The sequence below is a fragment of the Rousettus aegyptiacus genome, unplaced genomic scaffold (assembly GCF_014176215.1).
Source record: "Rousettus aegyptiacus isolate mRouAeg1 unplaced genomic scaffold, mRouAeg1.p scaffold_m13_p_2, whole genome shotgun sequence".
NCBI classification, from domain to species: Eukaryota; Metazoa; Chordata; class Mammalia; order Chiroptera; family Pteropodidae; genus Rousettus; species Rousettus aegyptiacus.
Window position 1 is genome coordinate 130,456,827 of NW_023416295.1, and position 21,217 is coordinate 130,478,043.

General features: G+C 35.7%; 1 protein-coding gene across 3 annotated transcripts in view; it reads right to left on the reverse strand.

Moving 5' to 3' along the window:
• Positions 1-21,217, reverse strand: part of DIP2B (disco interacting protein 2 homolog B) — a 179,977-nt gene that overhangs the window by 27,379 nt on the left and 131,381 nt on the right. For all 3 annotated transcript variants that reach the window (XM_016151835.2, XM_036236235.1, XM_036236234.1), the window contains 14 exons: positions 21,090-21,181; positions 19,278-19,388; positions 17,792-17,915; positions 17,063-17,172; positions 14,521-14,623; positions 13,658-13,722; positions 11,527-11,620; positions 10,847-10,966; positions 9,619-9,733; positions 8,935-9,074; positions 8,198-8,334; positions 4,902-4,982; positions 2,787-2,914; positions 956-1,070 (listed from right to left, as the gene is read on the reverse strand). In XM_016151835.2, coding sequence (XP_016007321.1) covers positions 956-1,070; positions 2,787-2,914; positions 4,902-4,982; positions 8,198-8,334; positions 8,935-9,074; positions 9,619-9,733; positions 10,847-10,966; positions 11,527-11,620; positions 13,658-13,722; positions 14,521-14,623; positions 17,063-17,172; positions 17,792-17,915; positions 19,278-19,388; positions 21,090-21,181 — 1,535 coding nt within the window. The remainder of the gene's footprint in view (positions 1-955; positions 1,071-2,786; positions 2,915-4,901; positions 4,983-8,197; positions 8,335-8,934; positions 9,075-9,618; positions 9,734-10,846; positions 10,967-11,526; positions 11,621-13,657; positions 13,723-14,520; positions 14,624-17,062; positions 17,173-17,791; positions 17,916-19,277; positions 19,389-21,089; positions 21,182-21,217) is intronic.

The following is a 21,217-nucleotide window of genomic DNA, read 5'->3' on the forward strand; positions in this document are numbered from 1 at the left end:
GAGCAAAAGAGATAAAATGTTAGCCTTCACGGGGCTTATATTATAGTGGATGTAGAACACAATAAACATAAACATACTTAGAGGGAGATAAATACTAAGCAGAAAAACAGAGTGAAGGGACAGAATGAAAGGAAATGTTATTTAAGATAGAGTAGGACTTTCCAAACTCCTCATTGGAGATTATGCTTATGACTGTTATTTTTGCTATTAATAATAACCACCAACATCATTTACTGAAGGTAGGCACTAAATATTCAATTATCTAATTACTATCTCTTAACTCTTCTAATAGCTTTGTAAATTAGATAATTTTATGCCCACTTTATGGGTTAGGAAATAAGCCCACTGAGGTTAAGAAACTTGCCTAAAGGCACATATGCAGCGGGGGAGTGGAGCTGGGATTCTCAGTGTGATTCTAAATGGTGACAAAGCTCTTTCCATCATTCTACCCTAACCCCTCTAGAAACATATCCCTTATACTTTCTCTTTCCCTAATGGTTTATGTCACCTAGATCTCTAACTCCACAGTAAGGCCTCTTGAAAGTAGGAACAACATCTTATATTTTCTTGGATCCCTTACACTCTAAGCACCACTTACAGCATATAGTGAGATTATAGTTATTGACAAGTGGATTGACTACTGTCAAAGATGTCTTCCGCATATGGACAGTTAAAACTTTCATAGGTTGTAAACAGGCACAAAATAGGATTTGTGAGGCAAGTCAATTTAATTGTTTTTGGCAACCTGAGCAGAAAAATAATATACGGTTCACAAGGAGAAATGGTATTAGTTATCTGATTTTTCTAATAGTATCCAGAGTGTTTAAGTAGTGATTGGTAAGAAAAAAATAAGGTGGCATAACTAGCTCATCAAAGAAAACTGCTTAAGCAGTGGTTGCCACCATCTCTGACAACAAAGCCAACCTGCCCTGACAAAGACCCAAGGTGTGCTCACCTGCAGCACACGGCTCATCCACTGGAAACTATCTTCCTCAGAAGCGTCGGGCCTTTGTTCCGCAACCACCACAATGCGCTCATCATAAAATACAGACACAGAAAACACAGCAATTCTAAGAGAGACAGATCAAACACATCAGGACTCCCTTTACAACCAGTCCTATTTGCTTAGCTCAGTTGGAATATAGAGAGGAGACATCCCCACCACACTACCCAGGAATGAGCAGTTTAGAAAAGAAAATGTCACAATCATTACTATCAAAACAAGGACGCAAAATACATGTATTAAGCACCACTGTAGTGAATGTTGGGACACGGTGATAAATAAGACAAAAGCCCTGTCTTGATGGAGTTTGCATGTCAGAGAGACAGAACAAACAAATATAATGTCATGTTGTAATATACACCAAGAGAAAACTAAGGCAGGGCGAGGGGGTGGAGTGGTGTGCAGGGAGTACTATGAAGGCAGGGTGGTTGGGGAGCGCCTCCCTGAGGAGTGGACACTGGAGCAGAGACCTGAATGAAGTGAGGACGCGAGCCATGCGAAGATCTGGAGGAAGAGGTTTCCGGGCAGAAGGAACGGAAAGCGAAAAGGTTCTGAGGTAGGAACGAGCTTGGCAGGTTTGAGGAACAGCAAGAAGGCCAGTGTGCCTGGAGCAGAGTGGTGAAGCAGAGAGCGGTGGGGAGAGGTCAGAGCCAGGCCAGGGTGGCCATGGAGGACCTGGTAGGCCAAGGGGAGGGAGATGTTCTGAGTGAGGTCTCCGCTCAAACGTCCCCTTACTCGTGAGGCATTCCCAGACCACCCTATATAAACTGGCAAGCACATCCCCCACCCTCATGCTTCCTTTTCGGCATAGCACTTATCACCATCTCACATGTTAATCTATTTCCCTATGTGGCTACCGTCTTTTTCTCCCAAGGAGAATGTAAGCTCCATGAGGCCTGTTTTGTCCATCGCCACAAATCTGGGCATTTAGAGCAGTGGCACACAGTTGGCACCCAATAAATATTTGTTAAATAAATACATGAAATAATGGGAAGTCACTGGAAAGTTGAATAGGGTAGCATACCTGACCACCTCCTTCCCTTTCTCTTTCCTTCCTTCCATCCACACATATTTATTGAGCACCTACTGTGTGCCAGGTACTGTGCTCAGTGCTGGAAACGCAGCTGTGACCAAAGACAGGTCTAGTGCTCTGCAGAATTTACATCTATAGGAAGCCACACCATTACAAAGAACTACACGTTTCAGGAACTGGTTTTCTGTTCGTTTAATTATTCTTCTCTAAAAATTAAAGGGATACACCAAGGTCACTTTAAAGACATATATTCATGATTGTAAACTACTAAATAGGACATTAATTATTTGAATATATACCAAATATCTTTTCTTGAATTTAAGCAAAGAAAAAAGGATATCTAATTGACTTTATCCATGGAATTTGAAATTAGCACTTACGTACTATGTCAATCCCTGTGTTAAATATGATATAATAATTTAGTAACGGAAACAATCCTACAGAGTAGCATTTATCTCCATCAGACTGAATGGGACTACCTAGGTAATGAAGGAATGACTGTAGGAATATAGAATTTCCTTGAGTTTTTAGGACTTGACAAATAGTAATTATTAAAAACTGAATTGCAGGATATGGGTATACCTTATTCCTCTCAATTACAGCCAAAGAACCAGATATTTTAAGACAAATATCCAAAGCCTGGTTTCTGCTATGCTTAACCAAAAATAACCTAATCATTTGGAAAGAGAATCTACACAATACAACTCAAATCACCCTATAATGCTAACATTTGAACTTTGTACTACTCACCTTCCTCTATAAACAGTCTTTATTGATTCAACGGCCAAGCCAGTAGCAACGATGTCATCAGCATTATGTCTTCGACCACTGACCATTAGTAACCCGTCCATTTTTCCAACCACGAACACCAAGCTGCCCTGAAAGGTAATAATGATTTACCTTGATTTCCATAATTTACAGTGTAAAATAGACATTTTACTTCCTGTCTTGAAATAAATCTTATCAAAAATATAAGAAAAAAAAACCCCATACTTTTTGGATTCTAAGGAAGTGCTTCACATCTCAACATCTTGGAAATCAGTGGAAAAATTGGTGGCGTCCTATGATTAATGAGGTCTCACAGTAGGTAAAAGGGAAACCCATTCATATTATTCTTAGGGAGGAATTTTATAAGAAAGCAACTAGGATGGCATACAAGCACAGTTTATTTTCCCAGCCATGATTATGTATCAGTTCATCTTCTGTACTTATCATGGGATGGATGCGGAGAAAAATATTAAGTTATTTAATACTAAAATTAGGAAGAGATTAAAACAATTTTAACATAAGAATGACTACTTCAGGTTGATAAGGGTAATACTGTTTCCATCTGGCAAGATTAGAAATAGGCTAATGAGGAAAAGTCAAAGAAACACTGTAGAAACGTCTCCTTTTCAGTAAGGTAACGGAACTGCAGGAAAGGCTGCTGTCAATGACCTAAAAGCATCACTTAAACAATAAAATTATTATTGTTTAATATAATTATTATCAATAATTCTCCCAGACCCATTTACAATAAAATAACTTTTTGCATTCATTACAGAATTCTTAGATTTCTTGGATCATTTACATTTATTCATTATTGAGTAGTCATCTCTACATGAAAGTCACTCACTGATTTACAATGCAGCGCCACACAGTGACTAGGCTATGGAAGTAAGACCCAACTTCTAGTCCCAGAAGATAGAAGAGAACCTGCCCTCTCCAACACAGCCTGAAAAGTGCTGTGGAGGAAATAAATAAAAAGAATGAGACAGTCACTGCTAGTCTCCCATGTTCATTTCTCCATTTTTTTCACAGTAATATATTTTTTAGCTGGACATGGCTAATCAAAATAAAGACTGCATTTCAGCCTCCCTAGCAACTAGACATAGCCATGTGATTAATTCAGAATGATAAGATATATAAGTCGAAACGCTCTTCAGCAGCTTCAGGGAATCTCCCGTAAGAGATAGTAGGACCGTGCCCTTTCTTCTGTCCTGTTTCCTAGAATGTAGATGTGGTGGTTGGAGCTCCATCTTGGACGTCAACAGTGTAGCACTAAGCTAAAAAGAGGCTGGATATTTGAGAATTTCTTGGTGTTGGGAGAAGAAATCAAGACAGCAGGTATAGACTTATAGACCTCTTTCTACGAAAGTGATTCTTTTAGAGGTATGTCCTCTTCCCCATCACTTCCCATAAATGGTGGGGAAAATGAAGTAAAATTAGGTCTTTTCTTATATGGCTCAAGCTGTTAAGAGGAGAAGAAAGAGTGGATAAGGAGGTAATTAGAGATGAATGGAAGTATATGGGCTTAACTATGATAATGAATGCCTATCACATATAAAATAAAATCCAAACTTCCCATTATTTCACGCAAGGCCTTTTGTAATTTGGCTCTCTGTCCTTCTTGTTGGTTCATGAAGCTAAGCCATGAACTCTTTGAGAAAAGCTTTGTGTCTACTCAGTGACTGTAAATATTATTTACTTGAAAACTGTTTTCCTTCAAAAACTTTACTATTACACAAGTTATAGTGCTGATAAATTTGTATGAAAATGCCTTGTACACTATTTAATATAGTTTGCTCCTGAAGGTGACTTATTGAAACTTATTAATCAAGTCAAAGAAAGGTAGCAAGAATAAGTGAAAAGAGTTTTTGAAAGTAAAAAATAATGTCTTAATATAAAAGAGTCAAATGAATTTGGGTAATAAAAGTAATAAATATTAACTCATTTTTAACATTCTTAGAGGACCTGCTCTAAATATAAGTTAAGTGGCCTTATAATATTCTTGAACTACCCAGAATTTGTTCTGTTCTGTGAATTTTTAAAAAGTCCAAATATTTGGATCAGAGACACCAAATCAAACACAAAAGCATCACTTACTGGCCCTACAAACCCCAGCAGTCCTGATCGAATGAATGGCACATCCCCGACAGGAGAGCCTGCAGAATTCACTGGAATCACCTAGAAGATAGAGAGAAGAAAGTGAAAATCTGATCCTTTTTAAAAAATATATATTTGATTTGTTAAGTCTTTTAAAAAGTTATATACAACAAGTAATACCTACCTGCTCAAAACTAAAATTATATAGTTAATATAGGAATCCTACCCCTTTAAGAGATAATAAACATTTACAATTTGCTGTTTATCTCTCTGGACTTTTTTACAATGCATATATTTACATAGTAAGAATTATTTTTTTAAAAAGGGATCATATTATATATACTGCTTTGCAACTTGCCTTTTAGTTGGTAATAGTCTATCTAGCTCCCTTTGTACAATAGTTCTGTAACCTAACATCGCATGGAGGACAAGATAGCACAGCCCTTGGAGTCAAACGTAAGTTCTATTTATGACTCTGCTACTTACTAGGAATGTGGACCCTGAGCAAGTTCCTGGACTTATCTAAACCTGTTTCTTTGGCCATAAAATGAAATTCCCAATGCCTCTCACAGGCTCAAGGTAAAGATTAGGGGAATGTAAACGGATTTGCAGACATAAGCATAGTGTCTGGCCCAAAATCAGTACTCAGGAAACTATCAGAATTAGTAGCTATTAGAAAGTAACTAGTCTTTATGGCTGTGTAGGTCATTCTAACTTTTCACTATTACAGTGTTTTACTGAATACTCCTATATATAATTTTATACATTTGTATAAGGCATGAGTTCTTTTAACAGGCTGTCATCCTACAAAACTATTATATCAATTACACTCCCCAAAAACCATATCAGAATGTTTGTTTTTCCTATACTCTGACTCTTACTACATGTTATCAATTTTCCAAAGTTTGCTAATCTGGTAGGCAAAAAAAAAAAATATCCCACTGCTACTAATTGCATTTCTTTATTAGTACTATGGATGAATTTTCTTTCCTTTGTTTACTGGCCATTTGTATTTCTTTTATAAATAGTCTGTTTATGTCTCCTGTTTTTTTTTCTATTTGATTGTTTTTCCCTTTAATTTAAAAAATTTTATATATATGCAGAAAATTATAACATTTATTAAATGCTTATTATGTACCATCCACAGGGCCAGTTGCTTTACAGTTATGCAAGACAACCCTGTGAAACAAGATTATTACTTCCATTTTACAGAAGAGAAAGCACGGAAAGTTTCATTTGTCTATGGGGTGAAGGGTTAAAGAAGTACAAATTAGTAGTTGATATTTGGTCACAGGGATGGGGAGCATGGCAGAGGGAATGTAGCTAGCATGAGTATGATGGCTAGGTGGAGGGCCAGGGGAGAGAGGGAGCAATTGGGGGGATCGTTTTATGAACTACAGAGATGTCTAACCAAGGTACTGTATACTTGAAACTAATTTAAATAAATTTTTTTAAAAAGTTTCATTTGTCTCAAATCAAACAACTATTAAGTTTGGAATGGAGAATTAGCTCTTTGATCTCCTATGAGTTACATAAGCTTTTCCCACGAGCGGCTTATTTTTAAAACACACTTTTATTTTCTGACCAGTCATTACTAGGTCTTTTGTCCTAGTGAAATGTTAACTACGTTGGAAAACTCTTAAAGGTTTAAATATAAGAATCTAGTAAGAATTAGAAACTTTAATTTGCAAAAACAAGGCAATGGTTTTCTCTTTTGGTTGGATTTTTATTCTACTTCACTATCATTACATTTATACCACAGATTTCAAAATTTCTTCATCACTATGGACCATGGACCTAGCAGTTTGGTATTAAATAAGAATTGTGGTTACGCAGTTGTTCTCATAGGAAAGCATCATAATAAAATATTATCAGTATCTTCAACACTGCTTGAGGATCTTGTTTACAGTAAGGAAAATGCAATAAAGAAAAATTCAGGTTTTAGAAATGTATGTAGTCCAAGCATTTTAAAATAAGAAACAGGGTGAGATTTAAATTAGTAAAATATATGTACCTTCGGCAGAGGTAATTAGTCATCTAACAGTAAACCTGGCAGTGAACATATTGAAGAGTTTATGAATGTCTATACCTATCAAGGTGATTTGGTCATAACTTTCAACAGTAAGGCAAGAAGGCAGCAGTAATAGCGACAACGATGGCAATAATAGACAGGAATTTAAATAATTAATATTATACCATTTTAGGCTCTATAAACACAAATGATGGTCGTCTCAGGAATTCTTCACCTTTTTCAGATACCGTACCATGTACAGAGATAACACCCTTCTGCCAGTTACATCTATTATTACATAATTACATTGCTCTGATTTTCAAATGGGATGGCAGACAGGTGTGTCCTGCCATATTGAGAATCACCAGTCTAGCTTACAAAAGAAGGAAACCTGAAGAACTGAACTGGCAGTGGTCATATAGGTCCTATCTAGTGTAAAGGGGACATGGCCTATAAACTGGAGTTCTCTGTTCCCTAAAAGGTAACCTGAGGCAGGTAAAACTCAATAATGAAATACAGAAAATTAATTATGCCTGTCTGATTTCTAGGCTCACCAGGTAAACTTTCATTACAATTGGGCTTCACATGAATAACTGCCTACAGAAAATCAATATGCTAGTTACACTAGAATATGAGCTATTTGAGGAGCTATTTGTTTATTCTCCTGATGTACCCCAAGCAACTAGAACAGTGCCAGATGTAGAGAGGGTGCTCAATAAATACCTACCTGTCTGAGTGAAAGTCTAAAGAATGGGAGCAACCTCTGCCCCGTGATAGGATAGTTCTTCATTTTTCATTAGTAAGCTGACGTCAGTCTTTATAAGTTCAGTTTACTTGAGACTACACTTGAGAGAGAGATCCATTCTCACTATATACTCTCACAATTAAATTTTTGGGCTTATAAAGCCCAAATCATGACATAATCACCAGAGCAATTTTTGTGAGGACTTTTACTATTTATTTATTTAACAGACAAGCAGTAGTACTGTGTGCAGGTGCTGTTCTAAGCACTTTACAAACATCAATTCATTTAGTTCTCACAATAATCCTAAGAGATAGGCACTATGATTACTCACATTTTAAAGATAAAGAAATTGAGGCACAGAGAGATTAAGCAACCCACCTAAGGTCAGCTCGCGAGTGTCAGAGTTAGGATTTGAACTTGGGCAGTCTAGCTTTGGAGTACACACTCTCAAACTACTACTTTAGTTCCTATTTGGCAGTTCATCTGCCCTAGTGATAGCCTCACCAAACATTTTTTCTGTGAAATTTTAATATCATGTACCTCAAATGTATTTTTGGTCACACCAGCAAGCCCAAAGTACATCATGCCTCCTGTCCTGGAGCTGACACAGATTTCTCCAATTTCATCTGTTTTGCAGAGTTGGGGAGGTCCATCGGGTCTCACAATGCACATCATCCCTAGTATACAGAAAATAAAGTTAAGGGACAGGGATCCTGGAAAACCTTTGCAAAATAACAGCATCATCCTTGTGAATCCAGGAAAGTTTTGAATTCACTGAGTGCTTATTAAGTAAGAATATCAAATAAGAATGTTAAAAATAGACCTGAAACTACATAGGTATATTTGAAATTTCCATCTTTTAGCCCTAACATTTTTTTTTTAATTCAGCAAATAAAACACACAACACATGTAGACTGAAGCTTTTGAAGATAGCGATATATTAAAAATGACTGCCAAGTCCAAAGAAACAGGTTAGATTATTTACCCCTAGGCAGATCAAACTCAAACACTCACGGAAGCAGTATGCTCTCTCTGCCAGTCCAATGGCTTAGCAATTACAGTTAAAACCAGCCAACACTGATATCACTCATTACTTAGCTTTCCATGTGAACAACTATAATTAGCATTCTCAATTAAATCATACAATACCGCTGGAAGGTAAGTATAGTTAGGATCACCTAACAGTTAGAGAAACTTTGAAAAACGAACTAAGCATTAATTTTAGATTCCTAATAACATATCTTTATGAAAAACCAATGGCACTCCTGAAAACTCACCACCAGGCATTACGTGTCCCACATCCTGGACCGTCAGTGCTGAATTTTTATCTTCAGTATTGACCCGTATTACCCCATAGCTCAAACCATTCATTGAGAGAATGGCTCTTCCTGGCAAAGGGGCCCCTGGGACTCCAGGTCTGAAAACAAAATAAACTCATCAAATTTGGCAAATTAAATATTAAGAGAATGAATATGTAGCAAAGCAAATTTCCTCTGGCTACCACACACACATACAAAAAATAATTTCTCTATCGAAGATAGGCCAAATTAATCAAATTCACATGTACAGAGCATGGAAAAGGTAAATTTTAATCCGTTGTTCAAAATACATTGGTCTTGAGTGTACTATAAATGTACTTTCCATATTTACACTATAATTAAGAATAGTCTACTTTTAGTCTAGGATGATAACCAAGGATGCTGAAGAGCAAAACAACACAGAAAAAGAACTAATTCACAAATACAAGATGAGAATCATTAATTAAATTTTTCAGTTTATCAGTTACACTTAGTGTAAGAGTGGGAAGAATAAATAAGATGCTTCAAACTTCTTTACAAAGTCATTTTCACTTTTAGACTTATGAAGCAGAAAATTAGTTAACACCCCTTGTCACTGCCTGGTAAATATTGCACATTTGATCAAAGTTGTAACATACTGAAGAGCACTGTTCTAAACAGTACCTGCGGATTGCAACAGTCATAGCTTCAGCAGAAGTAGCACATGGACAGATGGCCTCAGGTTTCAGTCCATGGCTCTGGAACAGACTCAGGAAGGCATCACAGGATGACACAGACCCTAAGGAGTTGGAACAGATCAACTTGAGAGCTGAAATGATGATTTTCATTACTGCAGGAAACTGGTAAAGAGTGAAAAGCCGACATATTTGTTTCTCATGGCAACTCTCATTCTACATCATTAATTCAATCCAAACATTTTACTGTGCCTGTGAGATGATTGATACATTTCAAGGACAAATTAACTCTCATCCAGACCATGAAAGGTCACTGACACTATTTAAAGTTACAACTTGGAATAAAGCTGCTCTATAAAACTGTCCAATCAACAGCAGAGAGACACTGTGGCCAGTTCAGAACTGAGCAACTTTTCCTCAAGTAACTATTTTGCCAGTGCAGTATTAACACTCTGGCTTAGTTCCACCCTCTTCTATGTGATATTCTCTGATTTATTTCATATTAAGGTCAATCTCATTTCTGTGTTTTATACAAGAATGATTAACATTGACTATTGGCAAAAATCCATGATAAAGAGCATAGTAGCTAAGGTTTTACCTAATTCTATCATGTGGAGGCTCAGGATGTTTGTGCTTGTAGGAAAAAGCAGGTAATATTGTAGAACTCTAAAAGCTTTTACAAATCTGATTTGCTGCTAGGGGGAATTTACATAAAGTCCAGACACTTGGTTATATCAAGTCACCTTCTTATCAATCTTTTTAGTTACACGATAGTAAAAGGAAATAAATGAGTGAACAAGAAGGAGTGGTTTTAAAAGTGTATGGATCCATCAAATGATGAACAGATAAATAAATGTGGTATATCTATATAATGGAATATTAAATGGCAATATAAAAATGAAATATGGACATATACTACAACACGGATGAACCTTAAAAACATTATGTTAAGTAAAAGAAGCCTGTCACAAAGACCAATATAATATCATTACATTTATAAAAAATGTCCAGAATAGGTACATCTATAGAGACAGAAAGTAGATTAGAAGTTGCCTATGATTAGGGGACAGTGGGGGAAAAATGGAGAGTGATTACTAATGGGCATGGGGTTTCTTTCTAACAAATGATAAAAAAAAAAATGCTTATAGAAAGAGGACAAAACCCTCAACCTACTGAAAGAATAAACAGTCCCAGAACCACACTCTAGAAATACTCACAGGGATTAGCTCCATCAGTCACAATTAACATCCGGAGGGAACTCAAGCTCACATCTCTTTGGTCCCGATGTGCCATCATAGCCCAGTGCAGGTCTCGACATTTTACTAAAGCTACCTTGGCTACAAACAAAAGGGATAAATTTAACACACATATAAATGCTAAATTTGTTAGATACTTAATATACTATAATAAAAACATTTTAACTTATTTTAGGGATCATGATTTTCAAATAAAGAAAATAAAAAAGGTTTCAAAGAAATTATGCCAGGTGCTCCGAGGCAGCAGCCACCAACTAGACACATAATTGTTTTGCTCACTGTGACCTATATGCATGGGCCACATATCTTAGCCAACAAAGCATCCAATAAATCTAATTTAAGGCTTAAATTCAGGCAAATTTATCTCAACTTTTTTTAATAAAATTTTTATAAGTTTATTTGAGGCAAACTGATGACATATGCTGGGGAGCAAGATCGCAAATGCTCCTCCAGTTTGTCTCAACTCAAGAAATAATTTCATGTGAGAGGGAATTGACAAGATGGAATTTTAGCAATTGAACTCTAAAATTTGACAAGCCATCAATGCACAGAATTATGTCCCTACAAAGGCAATTTGAAAATCCGTGAAATCTTAGTTCAAATAGTCACATAATTAAAGCGTAGGTGCTGTCAGTACCTACCTTTGTGAGCATGTACTCTTTGGACCCAAGAAAGAGGGCAAGTCTTCATAACAGAGTAGGGTACACTAACTGTATGCATCTTATTCATTACATTCTGAAAAGCAACGAAAGATAAAAAGTAATCAGCACAGAATACATACAGAGCATTTTAAAACTGAACTGATATTTTTATAAACAATTTTAATCACACATGTAATAAATACCCAGACACATGCTCTTTGAAAAAAATATGAAATATTAACTATAAGGTTGGTCTCCTTTGCTACCTACCATTAAACCTGGTTCTCTCCTTTCCTCCTCAGAGATTACCACTGTCATGAATCTGGCATGCATCCTTCTAGTCCTTTTTCTATGTATTTACATATATATTTGTCTCCATAGAAACAGAAAGCATTTTTAACACAAAAGGCATCATACTATACATATGTCTGCAATATACTTTTTTCACTTAAATGGTTTTAGAGCTAAATCTATGCACATGAATATGAGATCTATCTAATTTTTTTAAAAACTACTGCATAGTATTCCACATAATGGTACTATACCACAATTTATTTAGACCTTTCCCTATTATCGACAGTTTTTTTGTTATTATAAACAACGTTTCGAGGAACATATTTATACTTACTTCCCTGGGTATACGTACAAGAGTTTCTCTAGGGTAAATATAGAAAAGTGGTATGGCTTTTCTATAATTATATGTCATAAATATATATCATAGGATATATATTTTATAAATTTAACAGATACTGCCAAACTGCCCTGCAACCCACTAAGTGCTCTCATCATGCTTGCATTTGCCACATACCACAAAGGGTTGGGTATTACAAAATAAGAAATCAAAATTTCCTGTTCCTTATAGGAGGTCCTGCCCAGACCTGTTGGGTATTTGAGTAGATAAAACTGAGTTAGCATAGAGGGTCATGCAATTTGGTGTCTCTCCTGCCATCCAAACGAATTAACATACCCAGATTGCCAGTTCTCAAAGATACTCAGCCCGGTAGAGTAACTAAGTCTTGATACTTAGTTAGGCTGGTCATTTTGCTCACCACCAAAGTAGCCCAAAGAAACCAAGATACCATTGGTAACCTCTTTTTCCTCTCTGCCTCAAGTTTCTAATCATGGTAACTACCTTTTGGATTTCAGAGAAAGAATGGTGTTTATAACTAAGACTTCACGTATGTCCCTCTAACTCCTCGCAAAGGTTTTTTAACCTCTTCAGAAAAGAGCCAAAATGTATATTCAAGGAATAAAAGTCTTAGTAATTTGATGGGTTCTGGGTAAAAAGGGATCCTCCTTCTCTTCCCCCATGAATTTCTACCTTTTCTCAGACTCCTGCAATGTGTAAGGAAGCCGGATGAGATACTCTCAAAAGATCCTTTTCAGCTCTAGGATCCTGTTTCTCTTCTCTTTCCCCTCCTAATCACCATGGTACATATACTCGTTTTCCCCACTTGAAATGTCCCCTCTCTCTACCTCTACCACAAAAGTATCTCCATATGGCTAAACCTTACCAATTTTTCAAAGTCCAACTCAATTGGCACCTCTTCCATAAAAACAGCCTGATGCCAAAGCTGAGAAGAACTCACCTCTAACTCTCACAGCATGTTACCTGTTCCTCAATTATGGAAGGTAGCCCAATCTACTTTGTAACTCTATTCTTTAATTGCAGTATGAAGTTATTCAATAAATTTTATCCAATGAAAAGGTTAGATGTTATTACCCGCAGCTGTCAAGTTCTAAATATATTTATGTAATCCTTTCTTCAGAAAGAAGAGGTAAATCTCAAACATACTTTTTAAAATCGTAAGTAAATATACAGGCATTTGTAGAATCTTTTAGGCTTTGAGCCATCATAGCAGATGTTTTAAAAATTGATCCTAAATTCTCCCATATACGATTATGTAAGGAGTTTGCATAACCACACAATGAAGAAAAAACAGAATCACATTCTCCTTTTAAAAAAATTACCATTTATATTATAAAATCAAATTCCTCTGGAAAATATGATTGATCTTTTGGGGGTTTAAATTTCCAATAAGCACTGAGAGATGCTCTGGTTACACAGCATGCATACTGACCTGAATTATAAGCACAATTAACTGTAAGGCTTTAATTCTGAGTAGCTTACCGCAAACATGCCATGCCACAGCCCAGCATCCTTCTTAAAGTCTAAAACATTTACTACTGTTTCCCCTAAAATAGAAAAAAATTTTTAAGAAGTCAACCAAGGAAATCATTTTTAGCATTAAATAGCAAAATCATGTCACTTGCATCTAATAAACAGCTGATTTAGTACTTTTAAAGAGATAGCTGAAAGCTCTGAGTCTTTTGATTACTTAATGGTCCCCTCAAACTGGCTGGGGAACTGATCTGAGAGTGACATGGCTACAGGAGAGACAATGAGCTTAAAACTCCTTCTGACTTAGGCACTGTCTTCTGAGAGGTAATACTTTTTAATTATATGAGGAACGCGTTTATTTTAGAAACTTCATAAGTTTCACAAACACATGTAAAAAAAATTATACTTCCCAGAGAAAATAAAATATGTTGGTATACACACACATACACACATGTATGTAATATCTACATATACGTATATACTTCTAAGCATTCTACAGAATACATTTTTGTGTTTTAATTTATGCTTTTCGGTAACTGAATTTTTTTGACTCTAATGCCAAACATACAGCTGGTGGCAGCTCTCTGTACATGGGAAGATGGAGATACCTGACATTTGACAGCTAATAATGAACACATGGTTTTAATTAGGTTTCTATTTCTGCATTCTAGAAATCATACTTCACATATTTGGTTTGCCCAGAATTTTAGTTCCTTTAAATTAAAGCATGAAAAAGAGGCAAGCCAAGAATGTGTCTTAGAACATTTCACTCTGAGTTTGGTCATTAACTGCAATCCAACTACTGAGCACTCTGCTCACAGTCACACATATCTGAGGCTCACAATGGGTGCAGTCATGAGATGGAGTCTGACCTTCAGAATAATTGCAGGCCTGGGACAGAGCTTGGCAGTGAGACAACATTGCAAGGCGAGACACTGTAACTCCCATTACACTCCCTTCTTTGCTTGTTTTATACTAGGAAAAAAAAACACGAAAAAACAAAAACATAAGAAACACAATAAAATAGGTTATTTCAAGTGATAAAACTAGAATCCTAAACACAAAACCCAGATAAGCCATGATAACAGGCTTAATTTAACATGCTTCATATGAATATTTGAGGCTGTGTACTTGGGCCTCAAACTCTAATCACACAATGACAGGATAAGGGAATGACAAAGTTCAACAAAAGCATTTTAGATTCTTAAAAGTTTAATTAGTCATCAATGTGAAGTGGCTGTTAAAGAAGCTAAAACAAACAACTTGAGCTGCATTAACAGAAGCACAGTACCAAATACATGGCTAGCACTGCAGAGTTAAAAGTGCATAAGACGTGGTCTGTCAGAAGCTCCCAGTTTGGGAAGGGGAGACCTAGAAATGGCCTATTCATTCCTACAAATCAATCAACTATGATTTTACTTTTAACTCAATGTTCCATTCAAGCCACTTTTTACCAAGATCAGCAACTTTTTGATTGTTAAATCAAAAGCATACATTGCATACTTTATCAGATCTTTCTGTAACATCTGATGCTTCCTTTCTTGACACTTTTTCCTTCCTTGACTTTTGTGATACTCCTCTCTCCTATACATATTCTCTCTCTCCCCCTACAGTGTTCAATTTCTCTGCCCATCCCTTAAAGATTGGCATTCCCTGAAAGTTCTGTTCTTCTTCTCTTTTCACTTTATTCAAACAGGGTACCATATTCCTGATGACTCCCAATTCCCTATTTCCAATCCATACCTCTCTCCAGAAAGAGTCAATTGTTCCCCTCAAATAACCCATAGTCCTGTGAGATCCAGCAGATCCACACTGTATTCTTTGCCCTCACGTGAAAATTTTTTGCTATATTTTCTATCGTAGTGAAGGATGCCACCATTACCCAGTTGTGCCCAAGGCAGAAAACTGAGTCTTTCTTGCCTCTTCCCTCTCCAAGCCCTGTCTCTTCTATTTCCTTACTGTCTCTCAACTCCATCCACATTTTTCTATTCCCATCACTGCAAGCTTGAGCTCACCTGAATAACTATAAAAGCTGGTTTCTGTTTCCCTTCTCAAACCCAACAAACAAGATAAATATTTTAACAACACATTTGCTATCACTCTGCTGCTGACGACCCTTTAATAGCTTCCTATTACCCACAGGATACTTTAAACTCATACCAGTGTCCTGTGGGTTATAATAAGTGGGTCCCAAATGAAAACTGTAAGTTAATTCAGAATAGCAGAAGCTTACGCATGTAGAGGATGGTAGTTCTACATGGGGCCAGACTGCTAAGCAAGGACCACATAATGCGAGGCCCTTCACCTTTTAGGAAGAACCAATAAAGAAGACCAAAAGCAGTGGTCGGTGAGGCAGGAGAACTGAGAGTAATCAAGGAAACCAGTGAACATCTTTAAGGAGGACGGAGTGATGAACCATGTCATCACTAAGAGATGACAGGGACTGAGAGTTGACAGATAATCGCCTGCTTACCTGTCATTTAAACATACTCAGATCTCTTCTGTCTTTAAAAGCAACCCTCCTTGCAGCCAACATTCCCACATCACCCCTCAAAGCTACTGCCTACTCTCTTCCTTATTATAACCAAAATTATCCCCACAGGGCTCATACAGTTGGATAGATTTTTCCTCCCAAATCTTCTTTTAAAAATTATTCATTTGTTTATTCATTAATTTAGCTAACAGCTGGTAAGTATTTACTAATATATCTCAAGCAGGTCAGGTGTATAGCTTTTAGAGTGAAACAGATGTGAGTCTGAGTTCCAGTTCTGCCATTTTTGAGTCATATGGCCTTTGGTTGGTTGCTAAAGTTTAAGACTTAGTCTCCTCACTTATAAAAGGTCTAATACCAGTTCCCACCTCACGAGCTACAGGATTGGTTGAAACAATACATTTAAAACACTTAGCCTGGTACCTCTATGCATTAAGACTTTATACCTCAACTGGATCATGTTATCTATCAATCAAATTCCTAAACTAACCTTTAATACCAAACCCTCTTGCTCTTTATCTTTTTTCTGTTTAATTTGTTCTTCTTAAGTACAGCATTTCCCCTCCTCATTTCTCCAGTCTCTTGCTTCCCATCCCCCATCCCAAGCAGCAGAAAAATATTTCTGCCAGTTTCTCTGCCAGTAAATTATTTCTTAAACCTCTGTATTTCTCTAAGTCTTTTGTGACTTTCTTACACAGCAAGGATCAATTTTTTTGTTGTGTTTCTTTTTCTGGAATGTGTATTTATGTTAAAAATAATTAAGAAGGCCGCTACAAGGTATTTTGTGAGCCAAAAGATGGAAACCTAACAAACTAGGAAGATCTTTTAACATTAAAACTGCAAAAAGTTTGTTTTAAATTTTGTAAGATAACATCTGAAGCCTAAAGAAAAGCCAGAATGTATGTTCTGGTCTTAGCACTTACCTCAATGTATGCTGGTTCTGCACCAGCAGGTGAGATATGGGGCTGCCAGTCTTTAGGTGGCTTTGAAAGGTACTTGGAATCTGTTACAACCCATTTGAGCCGGGGCCAACCTAAATCCAACACAAAATAAAAATTGAAATGCCTAAGCCATAAAGAAAGGAATTCACATTGAATTGATCATTTTAAATTTTAAGAGACCAAATAACGGTTATGGTATCATTAGTAAAATACTTTCTTTTTTTTTAGTTTTTAGTGATAAATTACCAGACAATTATACCTTCTTTTAAAAGTACAATCGCTCCATATGCTAATTCCAGGCCTTGACATTACCTCAACAATTGGGAGGTCCATTTGGCAGTGGAAGTCCACTGAGGTTAGTGGTCTATCCTCACTCTCTACATGTAGCATTTAGCTTTAATAAACAGAGTAGTAGCTTTTTCCAACCATCAGCATAAAGGTTAAGGGTGTGGGCTGTGGAATCAGATATATCTGGGTTCAAATAGCTGCTCTGCCATTTATTAGCTATGTCTTTACGCAAGTTACTTAACCTCTCTGCGTCTCAGTTTCCTAACCTGTAAAATGGGGATAATAATGGTACCTACTTCATAAGATTGTGAGAATTAATTAAGAAAATATATGTTAAGTACTTAGCTATTATTAAGTTAAAAAGCTAATTAAAGCACTCAGCTTTAATTTATAACTGATAACTTAGGTACAAATATTACTAACCTTTAAACTGTACAATTTCTCCATTCTGAGTTTTTGGCAGCCCCTTAAGACAAACTTCACTGGTAAGAGCTAAGGTAATACCACAGCTTCCTAGCAAGAAGCCAATCTGCTGCCCTCCAGCATCCTGTGGAGAAAAAATAATGAGCATGGAAAAGTAGTGAATGTGAGCTCCCCCATGCTTACAATCTAACACTTGGTAATACTCTGGCACTCCTGTGACAACATTCATGGAATCCCACTGTTTTCTGGCAATCGTCAAAATCCAGTGACAATATGTCCTTCCCAATAATTTCAACCATACAATGATTTACTGAATGCAAATCAAATATTTTATTAATCAGACATTGCTACTGATGAATTCTGCCAGCCAAATGTGACCATTTTATTCAAAGGTCAGCAATGCTCTTCTTTTAATTTCAGGCAAACGAAATAAATGCAAGCATGGTTAAGTTGTCTTGACCTAGCCAGACCCCCAAACCCAAAAGCAAGGCAGTTCAGGTCAGAACAAAATAAATAATGTAACTGAACACCAAAGGTCCAAATTTACAATAAAAGTGAATAGACAGTTATATCCAAATCTATGTACTCATTACTTATTCTATTTTAAAAAGAGGTAGATTTGAGCCTCATAATAGCAGAGAAAAAACAAAAGATATAATCTAAGGTATTTCCATTAAAATGTCATCTTAAAAGTATCATTATGAAATTACACAAACAACGTTAACTTAATAATACAAGAACAACTCTACAATTTCCTGAACAATCTGAAGATACTATATCCCATTAACTAGAGTTTCAGGGATGTTACCAATTTGTTTTTCATTCCTTTCATAAAATAATTTTTTCCTGTAAATCCACATTCTCCACCATATTTTGTCTTTATCATCAATTCTCAATAATGAACTGCATGAGAAAATTAGGGTCAAACAGCTCGTGGAGAAATTTTTGGTTAAATTTGGAAATTTGCTACATATACTTCATTTTAGTAAGACTGATGTATTGGCAAAGTAAAATCCTATACCTTAAAGCAGTAACATCACTGAATCACCCATGAGCTTAATGAAAATCCTAGGTTGTACAATACAAAGTAAATCCCTTTACAAAAGATCTCACCTATTATAAATGTGAATTATCTATAGTCTCTGATGCAAGGATGGTACTCTTTATAACTGGTAATTGTTGAAAAGTTAAGTAAGCCTCCATGATTTTTAAGTTATATATAATACTATAAATATTCTATCTTATCTCTTCTTGGCTTTTTGGCGGAGATCAAGTGTGAAATATTCTATCTTAGCTGAAAATGTTAGTTTCATGAAAGCTTTAAATATTAATAAATAATTTTCTACAACTTTCATGTTTTTAGAAAGTGAAGTCGAATACTTAATAAAACAGTGTTTCTAATGTTGTGACCAAGTCAATTGATCCAAGAACCCAATGCCCACCATGTCACATAAGGCTATATTCCTTTTAAATTTAGCAATGTTACCTTTCTGGTAAGAGGTACCTCTATAGGCACTGGAATCACTTCTGCCAGGAGACATCCATAAAAAGCCACCATAAACATGACTGGATCATTGTTGGGGTAAACCAGGGCTACCTAAAATGCATAATGACATTCAATAACAGAGGAATAAAAACAAGACTAATGCTTTCAATGTCATTCTCTAAGATATACATTTATATATAAAACATCTATTGTGAACAAAAAAAATCAAATTATTAAATTGCTTAAAGAAAACGAAGTTAATGAGAAGGATGTACAAACCTAAAAAGACCTCTCTCACTCCCATGATTAATTTAGACACATTTTGGGAACTATAATGCAATTGATCATCATAATAAGAATTTTTCACTAAATTCTATTGGTGATTTAGCAGTAAACAACTCACTTGAAGTAGTAAGTTAATTACTTGTGAAATCTAAGGCGATTTATTTTAGTGTAGGGCTAAAGCAATAAAATAAATGTAATGGATCTCTCCAGACAGATCAGTATATTAAAGAATAAGCTTTTCCTCTCTTATAGAGAGCCTACAAGCACTGAATGACTCAATTACCACCTTAGGGTCAACCTAAGATTTCTTAATCTTTAACAAATTCATTGTATTAATCCTTACTCGTCAAACCAAAAATGCAAGTATTCTAGCATGAAGGCATTTGGTAATAGTATAAGCAATTCTGGCAGAAACCATTATAGGCATAAAGTTCATTCATTTACAAAAGATAAATAGTAAAATCTCTATTATATGTTCAAACATGTGATCTCACCTGTAATACATCATAAGGATAATGGACTCTTCCTAATTTATTCAAGGAATGCAAAAATACATGTCACTATCACTGTGGAGTTTGTTACTTGGCTTTGATATTTATATATTAACATTTGAGACTTAATTATGTCACCAGACTCTTGTTTTCCTTCATTTATTTCCAAATTCTCTAAACTTACTCCCAAGATAAGTTCAGTTCTGAATTTCTAGGGTTCTAAAAAATACAAACTCCACAAGACATTTAAACAATGCATTTTCTTTCTGCACACAAGTGTCCATGTTGCAAGAAACACATTGAAGTATCTTCTTAGGATTCCATGAGAACTAGGAAACACTCATGTGTCACATTTATAAGTAAAAGCCATTCTTTGCAAGTCCTCTGCCACGATGCAAAAATATTTTTACAAGGCTAGTTTAGGGGATTCTGTAATCATGAGCCTCATAAAAAGAAGTCTGTTGTGTAGCTGGTCTTTCATTCTACAAATTCCAAATGAAAAATAATGTTTGACAGTAAGAAGTAATCATATTTAGATAGGAAAAACCTTCAAAAATTAAAAAATATATATTTTTTAAATGTCACTTGTATGTAAAGAAATTAAATGATGTCACTTTGTTTTTTCTTACAAGTAGCATGAGTCTCCCTCTCTTTCTACATAAAACCACAGAAAATTGCTTTAAAAATTTTATGGGACATTTTTTAAAATAAAAAAATCAGAGTAAATGTTATTGATATTTTTGTTGTCTGAATATTAAAATATTTATTTCCACAAAAACTTAGGCTTTTCTTTCTTTCAGTAGCACCTCAAGAGTTTACTGATTAGCAGCTACAGAAGGTGACGTGAATTTCCTTCAATCTATGAATGTAAGAACTATCACCTGGCATTGGGCTAACCTGAGTTAAAACCAAATCATTTTCATTTTCTAAGAATAATTTATATAAATTGTGCTGTGGTATATTAAAAGTCCAGAATGTGCATGTCAGAAAGCAATAAAACATCACCTCCCTAAAACAAACAAACAAAAATAATTACCCTATCTCCAGGTTTTAATACAGGTTCATTTTTGGTCCCTAGTTTATTAAGCAGGGTGTAGGCCAACTTTAAACTTCTGCTCCACAGCTTTCCTGGAAAAAGAAAAGAAAACAGCAATATAGAAAAAT